Source organism: Alligator mississippiensis, chromosome 1, assembly GCF_030867095.1.
Source record: "Alligator mississippiensis isolate rAllMis1 chromosome 1, rAllMis1, whole genome shotgun sequence".
NCBI lineage: Eukaryota > Metazoa > Chordata > Crocodylia > Alligatoridae > Alligator > Alligator mississippiensis.
In genome coordinates this window covers 205,667,441-205,690,482 of record NC_081824.1, presented here as the reverse complement: position 1 = coordinate 205,690,482, position 23,042 = coordinate 205,667,441, and the positions used below count along the sequence as shown (strand labels likewise).

Sequence of the window (23,042 nt, the reverse complement as noted above, 5' to 3'; positions counted from 1 at the left end):
TAACCAACATAGCACTGCCGAGCCTATAAGGATGCTGCGGGTTTTTCTTCCCAAGGTGGAGAACCTTGCATTTATCGGCGTTGAACACCATCAGATTCTCATCCGCCCACTTGCTGAGCCTGTCCAAGTCAGCCTGGATCACCTGCCTGTCTTCTGGCGTGGATGCTTTGCCCCAAAGTTTGGTGTCATCGGCGAACTTGGCCAGTCCGCTTCTGACTCCAGTGTCCACATCGTTAATGAAGATGTTGAACAGTATGGGTCCAAGGACAGAGCCCTGGGGGACCCCACTGGTCACAGGACACCATGATGAGTGACTTCCATCAATTACTACCCTCTGGGTCCGACCCCGGAGCCAATTTTCCAGCCAGTGGATCGTGGGGGACCCAAGGCGACAATTGGCCAGTTTCTCCAAGAGACGATCATGGGACACCAGATCGAAGGCTTTTTTGAAGTCAAGATATATGACATCAATCTCATCTCCCTTGTCTAGGTGATAGGTCACCTGGTCATAGAAGGAAATGAGATTGGTCAAGCAAGATCTACCCACAACAAACCCGTGCTGGCTATCCCTTAAGATGTTGGCGTCGGCCAGTCCATTAAGGATGGCCTCCTTAATAAACTTTTCTAAGATTGAGGTTGATGGAGTTAGGTCCCACTGTCCACAGTTAGGATACCTATAGGATATCCACTTAAGCCACTTGCTAGGTTTAAGTTTTGGACTAGTTGAGCTGATTAGGGTAGCTGATTAGGGTAGCATTAAGTTGGGGCTTATACTAGGCTTTTGTTTAAGGCTAGTGGGGTCTTTGGGCTAGAAGTAGAGCTGTGGTTGGTAAAGGCCTCGTTAGAGTTAGTTAGACCCACGTTAGAGTTGGGTCTGTTAGAAGTCCTGATGCTATAGCTAGGATTGGAGCATCTCCCAAGTTGGGTTAAAGTTACAGGAACTGCCAGCTCAGTAAGGATTTTTGGACTAGGTTTATGATAGGGCTGGTAAGGCCTGTTGGCCTATGGTTATGTTGGGCCCAGTAGGGACCATCATCATGGAGCTTGGGAACAACAATCAGTGCTCACCATGCAGCGCTTAAGGGCACGTTTGCTAGGGTTCTGGGGCTAAGTTTGGTGATGAGCTCTCAGCATTTTGGTTAGGGTTAGGCCTAGTAGGGTTAACAGGCAAGGTTAGGGTTGGGCTCAGTAGAGCTTCTGGGCCTTCTGCTTGGACTGACTCCAGGAGGACTCTCCAGGTTAGGGGTTATTTTTGGGATCCATAAAAGTTCCGTGTTTAGGGTTAAGGAAAAGCTCATTAGGTTCTGCTGGGCTCAATAGCTTTCTCCCTACTCCTCCCTAGCTTTTCTCCTGCTGTGTTAGAGCTGTGTGTGATAGAGGCACCTGAGCTAGGGTGAATGCTGATCTGTTTATAGCTTTTGGATCTAGGGTTAAGCTGGGAATGATTAAGCTTGCTGGACTAGTGTCATTTTAGGCTTGATAGGGAAAATCAGGTTAGGGTTAGGGCTGATCACTGTAGAGTTTCTAAGAGCTAGGTAGGATTAGGTTGGGCCAGGCCTAGGGGTAGGGTTGGACATGGTTGGGTTCCTATGTATAGGGTATAGGTTTAGGGTTTATTCCAGTAGGACTCACTTGCCTAGGTTTAGGTTTAGGGAAAATACAATTCATTGGTCTCAGTGTAGGGGTGAGGCCCTTAGGGCTCCAGGTGTTACTATTTGCATTGTGCCTGGTGGAACCAGCCAGGTTAAGATGTGAGCCAGATATGGTAGGGTTTGACATAGTACAGGCTAGGGTTAGAGTGGACTTCATAGAGGCTACCCAGGTAGGACTTCCCGAGCTATGATTAGACTTGGCCTCAGTAGGGCTCATCTAGCCAGCTAAGGTTAGGTTGGGACTAATGGCTGAGTTTATCCTAGTAGGATGCAGGATTAGGGCTGGGCCAGCGAGGCTTGAGTTACAGCTGTAGCTCTGTAGGGCTCCCAGTCACCAACCTTTTGTGAAGTAGCCTTGCCTGTGTAGCGCGAAACCTGGCTGCTAATCCTACTCAACCTGAGATGGTTCAAACCACATCTGGTATTACCCAGGAGAGGGCTGTGATCACCAAGCAAGAATCATGGCTGGATCAGGAGCAATTTCCATCACTTCTGTTGAATCTGTGGTGTTATTTAAGAAGAAATGATGAGCTTACTTTGGTGAGAGGAAGGATACCTGTCTAAATCCCACCTAACTCTTAGTTTAGGCACCTAACTCCTTTTTGGATCTGGCCCCTAGTTTCTCTAAATGCCCAAGTCACTTATGAATAATTGGAACTTAGGCTCCTAAGTCACATTGGTAACATTTTCAGAATTGCCTTAGATAAGAATCTTCCAGGTGACCTAGAAATATCTTAGTTCAGTTAATTCACTCTAGTAAACATAAAAGCTAACTTGGATCTCCATCCCTGCCTTCCAGCTTTCATTATCTTTGTGAGAAAAGAGGAACTATGACTCAAAACTATTTTGCCCTCAGAGTTTTTTTGCTCTCTCAAAATAGAGACAATTTCCTAGGTTAGGCTTCCTGGGAGGCATCTGTGAGTTTTCCCTTAAAATTGTAAAGTGAACACTCTTTTAATAAGAATAGGAGGATTTTCAAATATTTTGTCTCATGATTTGAATTGGAACTGGTAAAGTTTTGAAATACCTAGCAGGTTAGAAATTAGGGTTACAGGAACTGTGAAGAAGAATATAAATCCATTTGAAACATCCCTATTCACATTATTTTTGGGTCATAGTAGAATATAGAGAATTCCTATTTAGCAGAGTTCAGTGTTACATTGTGATGCCATCTCCTCTTTGTACTATTCCAGAGTGAAAGGAAGTGCCTCCTGTTATCCATGTTACATCCTCTGGGATGCAGACTATTCTGTTATGGCGACCTGGTGGGAAGGGGTTGATACAGGGGTCAAGCCTTCCCAGGCTGCACCTCAGTCTGAGAGTCTCTCATATCTCTGCCTAAAGAGAAGACAGCAAAATCACAACCTTGTAACTCCAGGTCTGGCTCTGGCCCTGAACCCAGGGAATTTTTCTGGCATACTGTGAGCCCACCAAGAGATGAGATAATTCTCTCCTGGCTCCTTTCAGCTGTCAAAACCCAGTGATTTTGGTGCCTTGGCACGGTGGAATTTTCCCGCCACATGAGAGTGTCTTGCAAAGTAAAAGGCTTTCTGTTGTTGCAGAAAACCCCCGGTGCAAGAGAGTTCCCGCCATTCGAATGTAAATTTGTGTCCCGCTATTGGCCAGTTCTAAATTATGCACACGTGGCGGCTAGTAATTGGTTTGCTGGCCGTTTAAAAATTAGCGCAACTTCCGCCCAAGTCGGAGAACTTTGAGCACACTGCAGAGTGCCTCTGAAGAGATCTGACTCGTGGCTGAGCTGATCGATAGACTGATCACCTATCGATTCTTCTCCCCGTCACTGAGCGCAATCCCAGACGTATCCCTTTCCCTGCTGGCCCGATTTGTAGACGGACGTGCTGGCCTGAGCCCTGCCAGCTGGAACAACTAACGTAGTTGTTTAGACAACCGGACCATTTTTCATCGCAACAGCAAGTGACGTAAGTAAAGTTTTACAACCATAAAGCTTTCTCGGCCTCTCTATTCACCAGCCCACCCTGACGAACGAGTAATTATTGAATCACCTCGAGTCGGCTTTGGCTGTCCGAGACATGGCAACGAGGATGGGATTAAAGGGCACGGTGATGGAGAAGAACTTAATCAGGTGCTGCCCCTGGCGCACCGGGACCCGCCACATAGAGAATGCCAACGATCTATGGGCGCATATCGCTTACCACCAGGCGGTAGAAGGGGATGAAAGAAATATTGATGGTTACTTCTCCGTAAAGAGAGAAGAAGCAGTAGTGAAGGAATGGAGAACTAAGCTATCCCTTGGGGAGTTCAGATGTATAATGGGGAGCGACCGGGTCTATTATCGATCCCCGGAGGAAACCTCGACCATATCCTTAGCCGGGGTAAAAGCGCGGAAGGCAGAGAAGCTGACCCCCGCTCAAGAGTTCGCTCAATGCATTCGATACTTAAGGGAAGGAGGGGAATCCACCCCCACAGACTGGTTTAACTGTCCGGATTTAGTGCCGGAATCGCGGGGTCATGAGCTCCTCATTCAGCTCCGGGAGGATTTGGAAACTAAGGGCCGTCATGTGCCGAGATGGGGTCTAACTAAATGGAAGAAGGGAAAAATGATAAATGTGCTGTTCCGTACAGTAACGGGTCTCCTAAGGGAATACGCAAATTTAGAGGCACAGATGCATACGGCGGGTAAGGAGTCGCTGGAGTGGGCAGCAAAAAGCTTCGGAGCGGCGCTTATCAGAAGCACCGGCTGCATGATACCGCTAGCAGAAAATGGCGCCGAAAGAAGCGCGAGCCATCTGGGAAACCCGGAAAGGAGGGGCAGAGTTTCAGAAGACCTGGCTGGGATCCACCTAGTGCCTCCGCCCCCTGAGGTGACATTGTCCCCGGCGGCCCCACCTTCTTGCCAAGGGGAGGGGGCAATGGGAGGAGAGATATACCCAACGCTCCCAGATGAAGAATTTAACTCTTTCTCTACCACAGCTCACCCGATAGCTGTGACGAAGCATGTTGCAGATGAAGATGGTACCACACGTACCACTGTCATCTCACACGCACACACTCGACCAGAGATTCAAGAGCTTTGCAAGGAATCTAAAATAAGATCAGGAGAGACCTTGGCAATGTGGTTAGGACGGTTAATAGTGGAATTCGGATCTGATACCTTCGATAAAGAAGCGAGTGCCTTGACCCGACAGGCGGCATGGAGTGGTGGGCGTGCTACCGACTTGAATGTGGTCATAGACAGTGCCCACTGGCCCATCCTGATCCCGGCACTCGTAGTGGGACAGGTAACCCACAAATTTCACACCTGGCACAAAGGTCGTCCACAGAGGGCCACTGCGGAGCAACTCCTCCTAGCTATAGTTGGGGTGTCATATCTCTCATGGAGCCTGAGGACAAATCCCATGGGACTAACTGCCGTGCAACAAAAAGAGAGATGGGCTCATCGCCACCTATCGGACCCAGGGGCAATCCCAACGCCCTTGGAAGCTATAGAGGCCTGCATGGAGGTATACGGAGGAGCAAATGCCGTTACACTCCGACTCTTCTTGAACCCAATGGCAGGTCAACCAGTGGGAAATCTCTTAGGCCATCTCCCACGTCTACAAGCACTTATGCAACAAGGTGAAGAAGCTTCTGATACTATAAGGGACCGATCTTCGATATACCCAGCCGGAACACTGAGACCCAGACGGCAAGAATTTATCCCTCGACGAGAGCAAAGGTGGTCACCTCCAGGAACCCCAAAGGAGAGAACCCTGAAGGAAAGAACCATGTTTGGTTTTCTTCTCTCCCGCACCGGACTTACGAAGGCACAGCTATGAATTTTGGGAGAAAGGGGCCAGTCTTGTCTGGCTGAAGCATTGGGATTCAAATTCGAGGACTCATCAAAAAACGAGTAATGGCCGTCGGCTCTGCCGGCGGCCTTCTCCAGTTCAGACCTGACCCTACGGATTCTCAACCATACACCAAACTCACTGTTTACAACCCTACCGATCCGGATGAGCAACAACAAGCATTCTTCCTTCTCGATACTGGAGCTCAAACCAATGTGATTACCTCAATGATACCTCATCAAAAGACCACCAAAACGATTAAGGTACAAGGGCTTAATGCTATCGCTGTCACAACGAAGGTCAAATTTTGGGTCCAAGGCTACCGATATCCCCTAGAGGCTGTCCTAGGGGGCATTAACATTTTAGGGATCCTGGGGATAAAAGTGCTTGACCTTAAAGAACAAGTGCTACAGGCATTACCCATCATTATCCCAGAACAGGATTGGCATCAACCAACGCTTCGTAACAACTCGACCTGGCGATATTGACCAATCCTGACTAAAGGTTCACTAAAGCAGTCCCTTACTGACCTCCTGAGACGGCTCGAGCGACGAGGCTGTATTAAGACTGTAACAGCCAGCACCTACCTGTCATCAGGATGGGGGGTAGCGAAACCTGGAAAGCCTAATGAAGCCCGGTTGGTTGTAGACTATCAAGAAGTCAACAAAAGGTGTCAAGTACTTCAACAACCTAATCCATCTACTCTGCCACAATGTATGTTTGAGATGGCACAGTTCCAACAAAGTAAGTAGGTTGGAGTCACATTGGATCTTAAAAATATGTTCTTTTCCATCCCGATAAATGACCCGGAAGGAATACTAAACGTGTATTGATGGCATCATGTATAGGTGGGCAGTCTGTCCACAAGGATATCGTAACGCTCCATCACTAGCAACTGGTGCCATGAATAACACCCTAAAGAGTTTTCGAGCTTCATATTCTCTTCCTCAAGAGAAGGAACTAAAGATTTGGAGTTACGTGGATGATATCGCCATCATGGGTCGTGATAGTTCCGTAGTTACTAGTATAATCAGTAAACTAGTCGCTCACCTTCAGAGTGAGGGATGGACAATCAACGAGGAAAAGTCGTGTTTGCATCCTGTAGGTGACATTACTTTCCTTGGTACTCGATACATCGGTTCCATCCGCCACGGAATTTCTCATGAGGGTCCTAACATCGATCCATTGAAAACATTCTTCCCTACTACCAAGGGGCACTTTCAACAGCTGTTGGGTCATTTGAATTGGTATCGACATTATATTGAACCTAGCGATTTGGCACTCCTCACCAAATTGCAGCCACAGATCCGTAATAAATCCCGAAAGTCTACACCCTGGACAAAAGGAGATCAGCAGAACCTGCTTCGCCTGCTAGCTACAGTTAAAGATACACAACTCCATGCCATCGATCTGGGCGAGTCACTAACCGTAACCCTCGAGTTCACCACCAACCATGTGTGGGCTGTCGTACATAATTCTCATGATGAGCTAGTATATACAGCCCATAAAACACTTCAAGCGGCACAACATCGATATGGAGCTGTGGGAAAAATCCTCCTCGCCGAACAATTGGTGGAGTCTTTAGCAAGGGAGCATGGGACATTACGCGCTCCCGGTGCCACATTGTTACCCTTGCTGGATGCACACAGAGTTGACCCACATTTTCAGGGAGAATCTAAGACCTGGAATACGCTAGTACTTACCCACCATTACAACTGGCATTGTTGGAGGTTGGAAGACACGATACCTGATCCAAGCCCAGAAGATGAGGAGAAGGTCCCTACATTGTATGGAACTTCTGCCCCGGCATGGATGGCCTCAGATGGAACCTCCCGACATGGCGGAGGCTATGGGTATTATTGCAAAGCTTGTAACGATAAGGAAATCTTTCAAGCTGACCCAGATGATAATTTGGCCCAAAGATGTGAATTATTAGGATTCCTTAAGGTACTGGAACATTGTCTGACACATCATAACGATACACTCCCAGTTCCGATCATTACAATTGATTCGCAACACATTTATAAAATTCTTACGGGCACAGCTTTTCCTTCTGAACATTTGAATGATTGGCAAGATATTTGGGAAACGTTAACTAAATTTGTGCGCCTCCCGTTGATTAGGCACACTAAGTCCCATCGTCCAGATACCGATCCAGTGCATGAGGTAATTGATAAGCTTTTGGAAGATCCACTTCGAACCGACATAGCCTTGCCTGTCACATCTACCACTGATCCTGAAGTAAATCCGTTCCTCGCGTGGCTTCATGAGAATTGGGGTCACCCGGGACTATGAGCTTGCCCTAAACGTTGGTGCCGAACCCTTACGGAGCCAGCCTTATACGGAGCTCGGCGCGATTGGGAAAAGGTAGCTCAGGCCTGTGAGATATGTGCTAAGGAAAAGTGCCATAGAACCAAGCACCAACTAGGAGCTTTCGATTCTTCACAGTTTCAAGCAGGAAAAGTTTACCAGGTAGATTTGCTGGGACCCCTCCCAGGGTCTAAGCCACCAAATAAAGGACTAGTTGTCGATTTGGGAATGAGACAGTTACAGGTTATCCCCCTACGGAAAAGTAATGCCAGTGCTGTCATTTCGGCTTTGACTGCTGTATTTGCTACCTGGCAACCTCCTCATGAGATTCAATCTGATGGAGGACCCCCATTTAATTCAAACGCTCTGGATAAATTCGCTCGTCTTCATAATGTAGCCTGGCATCTTCATTTGCCGTATAACCTGCAGTCCAACGGTGTTGTGGAAAGGCACATAGGCCTGTACAAGGAGCAACTTCGCCTTAGAGGAGGAGGGACGTTTAAAAACTGGACTAAATTTAATCACGATTTCCTTATTTCACTAAACACCGCTAAACCATTATGGGACGAAGCTAATGTCCAGAAACCTCCACCTTGGGAGCCCAAGTTTCAACCAGACGAGTTAGTGTGGATTTCAATACCGCACCCCCATCAGTCTCATCCACAAGTTCACAAAGGGACCGTTCAGCGGTCGGGACAATATCCCAATACCTATTCTGTCCAATTGGAAGAGAAGCCTGATCGTCCTCCTATTATCGTTCATCACAACTGGATGACACGCCGTTCCAACGTTTCCCCAGTATCCTTACAGTAAATCCAATTATGAGTCTTTTGTCTTGTGTTGTTGCTTTCTCTCTTCACAGGACTGACCCTAGAAAAGTGGTAGTCCACAGCTGCCCGAGTGTGAGATTCATCGAGCCCCAGACTGCAGTTCATTCGAGTTAATAGAGTGATGATTATAAAGAAGACACTGAGACGGAGAACGTTCATTAGCTCAGGACTTGCTATGACACTATTTACTCTCATTTTGTTAAGTTTTTTTTATTGACATTGTCTGTTAATAGGAAAGGACGGACTAACTACCAGACAAGGAGAGTCCCAAGCAGATGTTCTCTAATCAGACGATGATCAACAGTTGTTGTTTTGTGTTCAAAGTTATTGTATTTTGTAACTTGTTGAAAAGACCGGTCTATCAAGTTGTTTGTTTATATACATATATTACTGGTTGTTAAAGCTTTGCCAGGTCAGTAAGTCCCAAAACAAAGATGCCGGATGATAAGCTCATGTATCTAAAATTCCAGTTGTGCCGTCGGTAAGGGGGCATGTCACAACCCAGTGATTTTTGTGCCTCGGCACGGTGGAATTTTCCCGCCACATGAGAGTGTCTTGCAAAGTAAAAGGCTTTCTGTTGTTGCAGAAAACCCCCGGTGCAAGAGAGTTCCCGCCATTCGAATGTAAATTTGTGTCCCACTATTGGCCAGTTCTAAATTATGTACACGTGGCGGCTAGTAATTGGCTTGCTGGCTGTTTAAAAATTAGCGCGACTTCCGCCCAAGTCGGAGAACTTTGAGCACGCTGCAGAGTGCCTCTGAAGAGATCTGACTCGTGGCTGAGCTGATCGATAGACTGCTATCGATTCTTCTCCCCGTCGCTGAGCGCAATCCCAGACGTATCCCTTTCCCTGCTGGCCCGATTTGTAGATGGACGTGCTGGCCTGAGCCCTGCCAGCTGGAACAACTAACGTAGTTGTTCAGACGACCGGACTGTTTTTCGTCGCAACAGCAAGCGACATTAAGTAAAGTTTTACAACCATAAAGCTTTCTCAGCTTCTCTATTCACCAGCCCGCCCTGACGAACGAGTAATTATTGAATCACCTCAAGTCAGCTTTGGCCGTCCGAGACATCAGCAACTCTAATTAAGGCATCCCATGGAGAGACCGTACTGACTATGGACTCGAGGAGTTGGGTCTTCTAGGGGGAAGCTGTGAATTCAGAACTCTCCTCCTTTGTGTTTTGCTTGGCAGATGTGCCCAATCTGCTTTTTAGAGCTGCAGTGTTTCCCCCTCCTCCATCTGAACAGAAATGCATCTGGTCCTTGAACACACCCAACTACTGGAATGACTGAGCCACAAAAAGGTAGGACCTGGCTTTGTTTTAAACCAGGGGTACCAAACTCATCTGGCCCCATGGCCAGAGGCAGTGCACAGGGCTCATCTGGCATAGGTGCAGCATGCACAGCAGGTCTGGACTAGTTCTGGGCACTGTGTACAGCGTTTGTGCCAGCTCTATCTCTGGCTCCATCCCTGTCCCTGTGCCCAGGTGTTGCATGTACCCTGTATGGCTGATCCAGGGTGGATGCTGAATGTGGCACCCAGGCTGGACTGGCCCTGCATACTGGCTCTGGTGTGTACTGTGGTCCTGGATCCTGCATGTAGGGCCAGTCTGGCATGGGTGCCACATTCAGCATCCACTGTGGATTGGGATTGACCCTGTGTGCTGGATCCAGCCCAGTGCATGGCAGATGAGTTTCACGCACTGCAGTCAGCTCATGGGGCTGGGGCAGTGTCTACACATGGCTGCTGTGGACTATCCTGCCGTGGAGTAAATTAGTTTACTCCAGCCTAATAGAGGCACACATGTAGATGCTGAGATAATTACTGCAGAGCTAATTAGTTAACTGTGCAGTAAGCATCTCTTGTAGATATGCCCAGAAAGTACTTTTTTACACAGCGCACAGGTAACTTGTAGAACTCATTACCACAGGAGGTTGCAGAGGCAGATAGTGTAGCCGGGTTCAAAAAGAGAGCAGACAAATTCATGAATTATAAATCTATTAAAAGCTATTAAGCAGCTTATAATGTAATGGTTGTTTAAATAAATGGACTAAACATACAAGTGTTATACAATTCAGTAAGGGCTTGGAAATCTAATCAATGTGCTGCGCCAGTTATTAATTGGTAGTGGTGAGAGCACAGACTTTTCCACAGGATGATTTCTGGGGAGGATTTTTTTTAGATATGTGAAGAAAATTGATTGAATTATAGGATCTTGTATTAATAATGCCTGTACATTCATAAATCTATTTCATGTTAAGATTAATCTCTACTTCCAAATCGTATGCCCTTGTGGTAGCTCATTGCAATAACATTTTCTGTGGTCACTGCATTTTCTACCAGTAATTACAACTGCTAAGACAACTGTTGGTTTTCCAATTGCTTGGTTTCATTAAACAATTTGTTATCGCTGGAGAATTAACGCATGAAGGGATATGCTTTGTAGTAGGATTATGCAGAGGTGAATAACCCAAGATAACTTCAAAATTACTTTGTTGTAATGTGTTAGAATTATGGTATTGCATACAAGAAGGAGTTGCTTACAGTGTATGTAGTGATAGTGACAAGTAGTCACTTAGTTATGGAGTTACCATTTAAGGTGCTTTGAGTTTACATTTATGTATAGGATTTTTTCTTTAAACTATACTGCAGGGCCAAAAAAATATTCTGTTAGCAGGCAGATTGCTTGACTCTGCAAGCTTGGCATTGGGAGTTCTGATGTAGATCAAGGTCAGCATAAAACCCTGGAAGTCCCAGGCACTTGGATACTGAAGTGGAGGGTGAAGTACAAAATATACAAGCCTGACCAGAACAGCAAGCAATGTCTCAGACGCAATTAAATGAACTGTAAAGCAAACTGTGGTATTTAACTCCTTGAGGACTCTGTTCTGATCCCTTTGCTTTATCTGTGCTGACCTTCCTGGGCATATAGGGAAAATTGTGTTATTTGAAAATATTAGAAGCGTAGGTCAAAGTCAGAGTTAAACAAATACGGTTTGATTGCCGTTTGTCTGCAAGCCTGCTTTCTGCATGTCTTGAACAGTAAGTCTTAAACCAGGTGGTAGGAACACATGGCACAATATTAATGTTTCATTTCTACATGTTGTGACTTGAAGGCTTGTCTTAAAGCTGGTGTGCAGCTGAAGAGCTCATCCTCTTTGCTCATCATGGAATTTTGTTCCAGTGGGTGACAACTGGGTGCTAGTCTTCAGTCTAACACTTAACACACCAAGGACCCTGGCAGACATTACACTTAAGATGTGATTAACCAGTCAATCATATCTTAAGCAGTACCAATTACATGTTTATACAGTGAATATCATGATAAAACAGGGAATAAGCCACAAAGTTTTTACACAAATTTTATGTAATAACATTGTGGCTGGTTCATATCATACCTTAAACTGAACATGTGGCCAGGGCTGATCAGCTGATTGGTGCTCCCAGCTTCAGGAGTGACCAGAGCCTTGAAGGGCCCCCATGTGGTGCTGTGGCTGGGAGTACCAGTCAGCTGATAGATAGTCCCAGCCTCAGGAGCACATGGAAGTCCTTCATGCTGCACTCCCAGCCTTGAGAGCACACTGGAGCCCTTCAAGGCTCTGGTTTGTTCCTGGGGCTGGGAGTGTCAATCAGCTGACTGGCACTCTGAGCCATGGGTGCACCAGGCCCCCAGCTTGTTACTTGTCAGTGCAAGGGGCACCTGGGATCATGATCCTGGGCTACCCCCGCACTGCCAAAAGGCACGACTGGGATCTGCTCCCAGCTCCCACAATAGCTTCTCCTGTCATAAACGCATGGAAGGAAGCACAGTAATTGGGATGATGGATAAGATCCCACTGGTCGGTTGCATGCAAGTAGAGGCATGCCCACAAACAGTAGCAGCACAAATTTGTGCCTCTACTTTGTGCCTCAGTGAAGTCACATGTCTTTCAGAAATTCAATTACAGTTGTTTGGTTCATCTTAGAAGTGAAGTTGCAAGCTGGCAATATGGTTACCATAGAAAAGGATTGTAAACTGCTGTTCTAGTGCTTCCGTGCTTTGGCAGAGAGGCTTGATTTTTTTTTTTTTTTGCAAAGGGATCACCTTGGTTTCAAGGAAGTGCTTTTGGCCATTTGCACAGATAACCTTAATTTGGTCATTTGTTAAACTTTTGGAATGCTTGAGTTGTAAAAGGTTGACTTTTTTTTAAAAACTGAAGATGGATGTTATGAATGCACACTTAACAGCTCTAGACAACTGGTTTGCAGTTGCTGCTGAATGAGCCAAGATTTTCATTGTAAAAATGAACTGTTCTTTATTCACATCCTCAAAGTGGAATGTGCATATGCTTTGTAGTGATATGTAGGTGAAAGACTCTAAGGGCACTGGCAGACATTACACTTAAGATGTGATTAACTAGTTAATCACATCTTAAGTAGTAACTTGGCCACATATTCATTCAGTTGATGGGTCAATAAAACAGGAAATAAGCCAGAAAGTTATTGTACATATTTTGTGGCTTGTTCATATCGTGCCTTACATTGAATGTATGGCCAATGACGATCAGCTGGCCAGTGCTCCCAGCCACAGGAGCACTGGGGGCACTTGGCTTGCTACTTGTTGGTGCAGGGGGAGCCCAGGATGGTGACCCTGGGCTCCTCCTGCACTGGCAATATGGCACAATTGTGGGGATGGGGATCAGCTCATAGGCGCCAACTTTTACTGGGGGGTGGGGGGGAGTGAAGGGGAGGGGAGGGGAGAGGTGGGCAAGATGATGGGTATGTGAAAAGTTTTATACATTTCAGGTGATAGCCCTCTTCCCTCAACTGTGTCTTCTGCCATGCACATGCGGCATGGCAGGAGGCACAGATCAGATTCCATTATGCTTTTAAATGAATGTCTGCCAGGGCCCTACTTTAGAAATGCTGCCTTCTTATGGACTGTGAGTTTGGGAGTTGGGAGCTGAACCCTGGGAACAGGGAAGCCCAAGGTTCCAGATAGAGGCAGCGTCTCCATCAATGTGAATAAAGAGCTTGCTGCTTTCTTGTTCAGCAGCTGTTGTTGACTCATGAACCAAAAGAGTGTGACAGGCCTCAAGCAGACCAGTGTATTTTGCCTTAGCAGCACTCGTAACCACCGTAGCCTTACTCCTCCCCATGTCCTGTAAGGGATTGGGGCATAGGCAGTCTTGTCTAATGGTTAGGCCACTGAGGGAAAGCAGGTCCTGGAGCTGGGTCAAAGGGCAGGAGCCTGATACCAAAGCCAGAGGGAGATCCAGAAGCAGATTCCACAACACAGTCCAGGGTTAGGATCCGGGGGTCAGATGCTCAGTGTCAATCCAGAGGGCAAAGTCTAAGAGTAGAGCCAAAGCAGGGGCAGGAACCAGGAAACAGAACTGCAGGGAAAGCCAGAGCCAAAGTCTATAAAACAATTGAAAACCAGGGTCAGGAACCAGGAGGCTTGTCACAGCAGAACTTTTGACTGGCCTGCAGACCCAGGGCCACAGCTAGCAATAGATGGTGCTCCCAAGAGCCAGTTGGGATGCTTGCTGCTCCTAAGCTGGGGCAGAGTTCATTAGCTGGGTCTTGCTGCAGGTACTTGGCTCAGGCTGGCCTGCCTGCTCAGAGTCCCTGTTGGCACTGGGTCCAGGCTGGTCTGCCTGATCAGCATCCCTGACAGTTCCTGTGCTGAGGGGATAAAGAATAGTGAATTCTTCCTGATCCTCAATTCTTTTAATCTAACTCCTCTCTTGGTACTCTTACTAGCTTTTGCTTATAGCCCATGAATGTGTTTGATGCCTTCCTTCAATGCTTTTAATCTATTATGTTATTATTACTGCTGTTTCTACTGTTCTCTCACTCATTCTCCTTTTTATTTTTTTTTAAAAAGGGAAATGAAAAGGACCTTGTTTTTATCATTATTCTCTGGTTGGGGTGTGTGCCTCTCGGCCTCCCCATTTACTGTCTACTGTGCCAAATAACACTGCTATCTTGAGGCAGAAATTAGAAGATATTTTTAATAGTCTTATATTTCTTGTCCTCTTGATTATGAATTTTCCCCTGCATAGTCCCATTTATCTGATCTTGTTGTCCCCAAACAATGGTGAGTTCGTGCCCGGTGTGCTTGTGCCAATAAACACACAGGGTTGAAGGATCCAACTTAATCTTTATTTCTGCGCAGAAAGTGGTGCTTGGCAATCGTTCGCAAAGCAAGCACCCCCACACCTCAGTGGGCGTCTGCCTTATATAGCTACGTAACAGGTTAAACTTGCTGATGTGACGAAATGTATAGCAAGCCCAGCAAGTAACCCCCCTTCCAGCTCCCCCCCAAGTAACCCCCCTTCCAGCTCTGGACTTTGTTGATACAGCTTTCCTTCTAGCAAGGCCAGCAATTAAGCAACTAAGAACAAGCGATCTCCCCCAGCCTAAACAACCTACTCTATGCCCTTGGTTAGATAAAATACTTTTCAAAACATACAAAGCTGTTCCCGAAGTAGAAAATGCATAGTGAAAGTTCAGGGGTACCCATCAAATCCCCACTTCGAGACTATGGCCCTTATGGAAAAGGCCCATAGTTCTCGACTATCTTTTTCATCTCCAGAAATCTTTTTGCTTTCTCCCGATTGTTTTGGATCGGGTTTGTAACTGATGATTTTATAAACATCACGTGGTGAACGGGGGAAGAAATTGATTTCTTGAGTATCTCACAACACATTGGCGCACACTGTATCCCACAACAGATCATCAAGAAAATACCCATACTTGCCACAATTAATAGGAAAATTTGCTTAAGCCATGAAAAATTAGGGAGCCAAGAAGTAAGCTATGAGAAGTCGAACCCTTCCCCTTGCTTAATGTGGGACAGAACCTTTTTTAACTTCTGCACTTTTGACTCTAACTCAGAGTTATCTGTCAAATTAAAACAACACATTTCCTTGAACTCTTCACATCCGTGGTTATGCCTCAGCAACAGGTAATCTATGGCTGCTCTATTTTGCAGAGTAGCTCCTCTTCGTTCTTTTATTTCAATATTGAGGGAACTATTTTTCACATGGTTGACATTTAAACAGAAATTTAAGTCCTTTTACTGGCTCTGCTGTCCAACGGTGTCCGTTTGTGTCGGCTTCCGGTGCGACACTCTCAGCAACTTCTCCTGCAGGTGGTACTTCTGGTGCGGCCTTCACCCGAGTGTAGTGTATCCACAGTTTTACCCCCTGAACCTTCACTGCAGCGTGAGTAGTGAGAATCACAGGATACGGTCCCTTCCACCTGGGCTGAAGCGGCTCGTCTTTCCATGTCCGGACCAGTACCTTGTCTCCGATCTGGAACTTGTGGACTGGTGTATCTAGAGGGAGTGGAAGTCGTTCCTGGACATACCTGTGGAGAAAAGACAATACAGCAGACAAAGAATACAAATAATCTTTTACCCAACCTTCCCCTTTTACATGTATTTGATTCCCATGCGTCACCACTGGATTCTTAGGATATGGCTTGCTATACATTAATTCAAATGGACTAACTCCCAATTTAGCTCTAGGGGCTATGTGCACTCTAAGCAAGGCAAGAGGCAGAGCTTTGGGCCATTTCACTGAGTCTCCTGGCAAAGTTTAGTCAACTGTCTTTTTAGAGTCTGATTAATTCGTTCCACCTGTCCACTTGACTGCGGTCTCCATGCTGTGTGAAGGTCCCATTGTATCCGCAGAGCCCGGGAAACTGCCTGGGTCACTTCTGACACAAAGTGTGGCCCTCGATTCAAGGCTAATCCCTCTGGGATTCCGAATCGCGGAATCATTTCTTTTAGCATCACCCAGACCACTTCTTTTGCTTGGTTGGTTCGGCATGGGAAGGCCTTAGTCCATCCAGTCAGAGTGTCCACAAGCACTAACAGGTATTTGTAGTGTCCCTTCTTGGGAACTTCAGAGAAATCTATCTGTCAATGTTCTCCTGCTAATAGTCCTTGCCTTCCTGCTCCTGGCGGAGGTTTGGGGGAAATCTTAGGATTGTTGGCACAACAGACAGGGCATCTATGCACTATTTGTTCTGCTGTTTTTCTCATCTTAGGTCCCACTACAATTCTTTGGAGACCTTGGGTCATGGCGTCAGCTCCCATATGGGTGCTCTGGTGGTACTCTTGGAGCACTTTGCTAAGAATCAGTTTTGGCATCAGGACTTGTCCCTCAGGCAAAACCCACCATCCATCTTGTTGTTCTTTGCTTCCCAATTTCTCTGCGAGTTGGTTCTCTTTTTCAGTATATTTGGGAGGTTCCTCAGGTAACATTACCTGAGGCATCAATGCTAACATTTGAGTCTCTTGAACTTGTCCTCTAGCTGCCTTTTTTGCCGCAGCATCTGCTCATCGATTTCCTTTAATAACGTCAGCATCTCCCTTTTGATGGGCCTTACAGTGCACCACAGCTACCTCCAGTGGTTCCATCACGGCTTCAAGTAATTTCAGGATCTCTGTTCCATGCTTTACTGGGCTTTTACTTGCCGTTAAGAGTCCTCTCTCTTTCCATATAGCTCCGTGGGCATGTAAGACTCCAAAGGCGTACTTCGAATCCGTGTATATAGTGGCTCTCTTTCCTTTTGCCAAATGGAGAGCTCGGGTCAGCGCAATAAGCTCAGCTCTCTGTGCAGAGGTATTTGAAGGCAAGGCGTTTGCTTCCACGGTATCCCATGATGTAACCACGGCGTACCCCACCTTTCGGGTTCCATTGTCCATGAAGCTGCTTCCATCTGTGTAGAATTCAAGGTCTGCATAAGGTAGTGGGGCATCTTTAAGATCCGGCTGGCTAGCATACACACTCTCAATAGTTTCAATGCAATCATGCTGTAATCCTTCGTTTTTGCTGCAATTAACAAATCATCCACATACTGTAACAGGGTTCCTGATGTCCCTTTGTCCCACTTCTGAAGGTTGGTACTTAAGGCAGTGCTGAAAATAGTGGGACTGTTCTTAAAACCCTGAGGCAAAACTGTCCAGCACAATTGGGTTTTTCTCCTAGTATTCAGGTCTTCCCACTCGAATGCAAAAATCTCTTGGCTGTCTCTTTCAAGTGGGATGCAAAAGAAAGCATCTTTCAGGTCCAGGACTGTAAACCACTGTTCCTCTGCAGACAAAGTAGTCAGCAAAGTATAAGGGTCCTTCACCACTGGATGAAGGGTCACCGTGACCTTGTTCATGGCTCTGAGGTCCTGCACGAAACGATACTCATTACTGTGGGGTTTCTTTACAGGCAAAATGGGGGAATTGAAAGATGATTGACACTCCCGAAGTAAACCATATTTAAGGAATCTCTTTATCAATAGTTCCAGGCCTTTCCAAGCTTCTATTTTCAATCGATACTGTGGCACCCTGGGCGGGGTAATTCCCGGCTTTAAATCAATGCTTACAGGGGTGGCCAGTTTGGCTCTTCCTGGCTTCTCTCCTGCCCATGCCCATGGTACTACAGTGTCTTCTACTTCTGGGGGAATTCTCCCTTCTTCCCCCTCCTACAATAGGAGACACACCTGAGCTTTCCAGGCTTCCTCAGTTGGTATCTTCATAGTAATTTTCCCCTCTGAAAAGGTCAATTGGGCCTGCAGTTTGCACAGCAAATCCCCCCCAAACAAAGGTATGGGGCACTCAGGCATATACAGGAACTGATGAGACACTTTCTTTCCTCCCAATTTGCATTCCATGGGTGGCACAAAAGGACGATACGTCCGCTGGCCAGTGGCTCCAATTATGGGGATCTTGGTTTTTGATAAGGGTCCTTTAAAATTGGTTACAATTGAATGCGTGGCTCCACTATCTACTAGAAAGTCAATAAGTTCTCCCCCTACTTGCATTTTAACCAGGGGCTCATCGGGGGAGACAGAGATTACTTCAGTGTTAGCCCCCGGTCCCTGTCACTCCTGGTCAGAACCATCCAACATCAACAATCTTTCTTCCTCCTCTCGTCTCTTCTTCTCCCTCTTGGGGCACTCATTTTTTCAATGCCCTTCCTGCTTGCAAATAGCACACTGATTAGGTCCCAACCTGGGACCCTGGCCGTAGCTTCCCGGAGCATAGCCCACGCCTCCTCTATGCCCTCTACTTCCCCTGCCTCGTCCTCGACTCCTCTGATCTACAATTGCCACTGCCAACAACGATGCTTGTAACGATGCCTGTGCCTTTATTCTCTTATCTTCCCTTTTCTCCTTAACCTGATCTCTGTTGGAGTATACTTTATAAGCAATCTCAATCATTTGGCTGATGCTCATTCCAGCTGCTCCTTCAGTCTTCTGTAGTTTTTTCTAATATCTGGGGCTGACTGTCCTATAAACAGTGTGTTAAACATCTTGGCATTTTCTGGCAGCTCTGGATCTAAATCCATCCACTGTCTGGCTGCCTCGCATAACCTCTTATAAAAACTGGATGGATCCTCCTCCGGACCCTGCTGCACTTCGTACAATTTAGACAAATTTTTCTGCTTGGGGATAGCCTCCCGGAGAGCAGCCAGCACAAACTCCTGATACAGCTCTAACTCCCTCCGGCCCCCTCAGGTGTTGGGATCCCAGTCTTGATTTTTCTTAGGGCAAAGTTCATCTACCTCACCGGCTGGGTGACGCTACTGTGCTATCGTGCGTGCTTTCTCTAAGACCAACCTTTTTTCTTCTGGAGTCAGAAGAGTGGCCAGTAAGGCCTGAATATCTATCCAGTTTGGTTGGTGGGTGAGGAAAATAGTAGAGAACAACTGTGCCATTGCCTCCGGATTCTGGTGATATTGGCCCACAGACTGTTTTCAATTTATCAAGTCTGCTGTGCAGAATGGCCCATGGACAAAACCTGGTTCACCCTCAGGACCCACCGCTTGTCATAAAGGGGCCTGAACTACTGGTTGGGCCCCTGATCGTAAGCGACTCACCACAAGGCTAAATGCCCCATCTCCTACAGTCCCTTCTACCACCAGATTGCTACCACCCACATCCGCTGGACCCGGGGACAGCAACCCAAGGCTGTCAAGGGAGGTGTCAGACGACAGACTGGACGAGCCAGCCGGGAGTCCCTGACAAGCCATTACAGGTGCAGTGAAAGTTCCCTGTGGTGACGCATGGCTCACAGGATGAGATGGGGGAGCCGTGGGAGCAATTAGCAACTGCACGTCTCCCTCCTCCGGCTCCTTTGGACATACTGTGGTGACCCCCTGCAAAGCCATTACCCCACTTCCCCTAAATATCCCACACAGCTTCTGCGTAACCCCATCCCCATACAAAGTCATATATGCCTCTACATAAAGCATCTCATCCCACTTCCCTTGGCGCCTACAAAACAACTGTAACTGCAAGATTGTGTTATAATCCAAAGACCCATTCTCCGGCCAGGCTGCACCATCCGCAAGTTGGTACTGTGGCCAACATGTATTGCAATACCAAATCATCTGTTGTTTTGTCATAGGGTCACTTCCAAACTTTGGCCAATTTTTCAAAATGCATCCTAAGGGACTGCAGGGTGGAATCTTAGACTGGTTACTTCCCATTATCCAACTACTGGACAGCGACTGCTGCTCAGCCTCAGAACCAAACTGATTAAAGGGAGTTCACAGGGCTGCCACCCGATCTCACTCACCTAGGGCATCTATACGGTCAGAACTTTCAAAGCCGTCTCTTTCCCAACCTGCCCAAAATATGGAAAGAAGTATTCACCAGTCCGTTGAAACCTCCCTCGCCCCACCTGATTAAGTTGGTCCTTCGAGCGTTGCGCCGTTGTGCCCCTCCCTGACTCCGTCAGGCAACCAGGAGACGATCAGACCTCCGACGAATAAGGTCGGTGGCACCTGGCCCTCACACCGTCCACAGTTGTTGCTGGAGCCGAAGAGGTGGACCAGGCAAGGCAGTCAGCTAGGGTCCCATCTGGGTCACCAGAAATTGTTGTCCCCAAACAATGGTGCGCTTGTGCCAATAAACACACAGGGTTGAAGGATCCAACTTAATCTTTATTTCTGCGCAGAAAGTGGTGCTTGGCAATCGTTCGCAAAGCAAGCACCCCCACACCTCAGTGGGCGTCTGCCTTATATAGCTACGTAACAGGTTAAACTTGCTGATGGTACGAAATGTATAGCAAGCCCAGCAAGTAACCCCCCTTCCAGCTCCGGACTTTGTTGATACAGCTTTCCTTCTAGCGAGGCCAGCAATTAAGCAACTAAGCAACAAGCAATCTCCCCCAGCCTAAACAACCTACTCTATGCCCTTGGTTAGATAAAATACTTTTCAAAACATACAAAGTTGTTCCCAAAGTAGAAAATGCATAGTGAAAGTTCAGGGGTACCCATCAATCTGGTGCATGGACATGCTCAACATGTGCAAAAAAAATGCTATTTCTCCCACCATGTCCATCAGTGACAAATTCCTCTCTGCTATGTTGGGCAGCCCATGTTGACAACCTGTAGGCATGTGGTCTTTAATCACTGGAAGAGATGAGACGCCTCAGTGTGCTGAAATTCAAGGTGGGACCAAAACTTTGCTAAGCCATCCTCTGTGAAATGTCAGGTGCACATATAACAGGTAATGCTATCATGATACTCAGCAGCAACAGACCAGATGGAGTGAGCTCTGCTCCTCTAATGCCTACAGTACTGGTGCATTTGATGTCAGATACACCTGTCTGCACTAAAGGTCTGTCTTAGTGCTTTGGACACAGTCTCAGCGAGTCATTTCTCTCTATGATAAGTTTCTGTCTATGACACAGTTTTCCAGTCTATCTATGGAGACCAGGGTTACATGAAATAAATTTGTTTTCAATGACTGTTAACAAGAAGTACCAGTGCTTCTGCTCCTGGGGAGACCTCTGCTTAAACTTGCTGTGTGATTCTTTTCTTATTTCATTTGTGGGACCTCCCTCCCCAATGCTCTCTTGCCCACTCCTCTGATTCCATAGGTGAATACCTAGGGTAAAACAAGTACAAAAGGTGAAACAAGACTTGGAACCCTATAGCCCCGGTGGGCATGTCCCCATTAGTGCGCACGTGCAGTTTTCAGTGCCTCAAACCTGTTTGTGGTGCCACAAACTGCGGGTGCTGCATGTGCACACATTTGCCATGCTGGTGATTTTCAGCATGGTGTTTTTTTTCACACCAGGAGATCCAACCAACCAACCAACCAACACAAAAAACCACAGCAGAAAAAAATGGGGCAGTGCAGCATACACTGCCCAAAATGAGCCTGGGTGGCTGCCGGCCAGGCTCCGTGAACCTGGATCTCCACTGCTGCAGCCCTGATTGACCCCCAGAGCCCCAGGTGAGGCTGCTTGGGTCAGCCCAGGTTCTGTGTGCCCAAGATAGTTTGGTTCATAAGGCCCCGGTGGCCTTACAAGGAATTTATTCTGTTGTCATTCAGGTTCTACAAATCTCTTTACTCAGGACAGAGGGAGAATGCTTTAACCAGAACCGCACTTTCTTCATCTGACAGCCTGGAGGTTGGGTGGTTGGATATTCTGCCCCAGGAAGTGACATCCTTGTTTGCAACAAAGACAAGCTTGTTTGCACTAGACAAGATTAAGTGGCCAAGTGGACCAGGTTTTCTACTGACGTCAGGCAAGAAGCCTTGACCCCCTACAAGTCTTCTATTCCAACAATATGCAAGTATCTGCTGGAGATCAAACACGCACCTCTCTCTACCCCCTCAGTCAGAATACATCTGGCTGTTATCTTGGCTCACAATTCTTGGCTTACAGATGACCAGCACTCTGTCACTCGGTAATCCTGAGACTCTTCAGAGCTCTCTGGTGAGAGATCCTGTGCCCACAGATGTTGCATTTGTCCCTGGATAAGTTGTGTCTGTGTTTATCCTGAAACACAAATATCCCAGTACTGGCATGTACACGCGTCACCCTTCTAATCAGGGTTTAGGGAGTGGCTGAATGCAAGGCCACTTTTCTGCTGTTGATTCAAAAATCCAGTCCCAGGATAACTGTTCAGATGCACTTCATGATTTTTGAGATAAACAGTTAGTACCTGGTATTCCATGGACCTTTTTAGGATTTATACTAGGATGATAGACATGGATATCTGAATAATTTCAATTTGTCCTAAGATAAAATGGTTTATCTTGGGACAAATGAAACATCTGTTGTAGTTGATGGGGCCTACATTTGGTCTTTGTGTCTGACGAGGCCTTTGTTCCTAGTTTACTTTGTTATGAAATCAACCTTCCTGATAATGATTATCTTGGCAAGGAGAGGGGTAAGATTCCATCCGTTTAGGCAGATTCTCCCTTCTATGATCTTTTATTTAGTGAGGGTGTCTGTAAGAAGCCACCATAAGTTTTTACCCAAGATGGTTACTAAATTCCACCTTGGCCAGCATTTCAACGTGTCAGAGGTCTTTCACAGACCTTATTGCTCCTGAACTGAGATAATCTTACACTCACTCAACTTGAAAAGAGCCTTGTTCTTTTACATACAGGGCACATCTACACCTGCCTCTTTTAATCAGGCTTAGG

At 46.7% G+C, this 23,042-nt stretch overlaps 1 protein-coding gene across 2 annotated transcripts in view; it reads left to right on the top strand.

The window, feature by feature from the left end:
• Positions 1–562: 562 nt before the first annotated feature.
• The window catches only part of LOC109286452 (uncharacterized), a 167,176-nt gene continuing 144,696 nt past the window's right edge, over positions 563–23,042 (top strand). For both annotated transcript variants that reach the window (XM_059719237.1, XM_059719227.1), the window contains exon 1: positions 563–9,906. In XM_059719237.1, the coding sequence (XP_059575220.1) occupies positions 3,704–5,449 (1,746 nt within the window). In that variant the 5' untranslated portion in view covers positions 563–3,703 and the 3' untranslated portion in view covers positions 5,450–9,906. The remainder of the gene's footprint in view (positions 9,907–23,042) is intronic.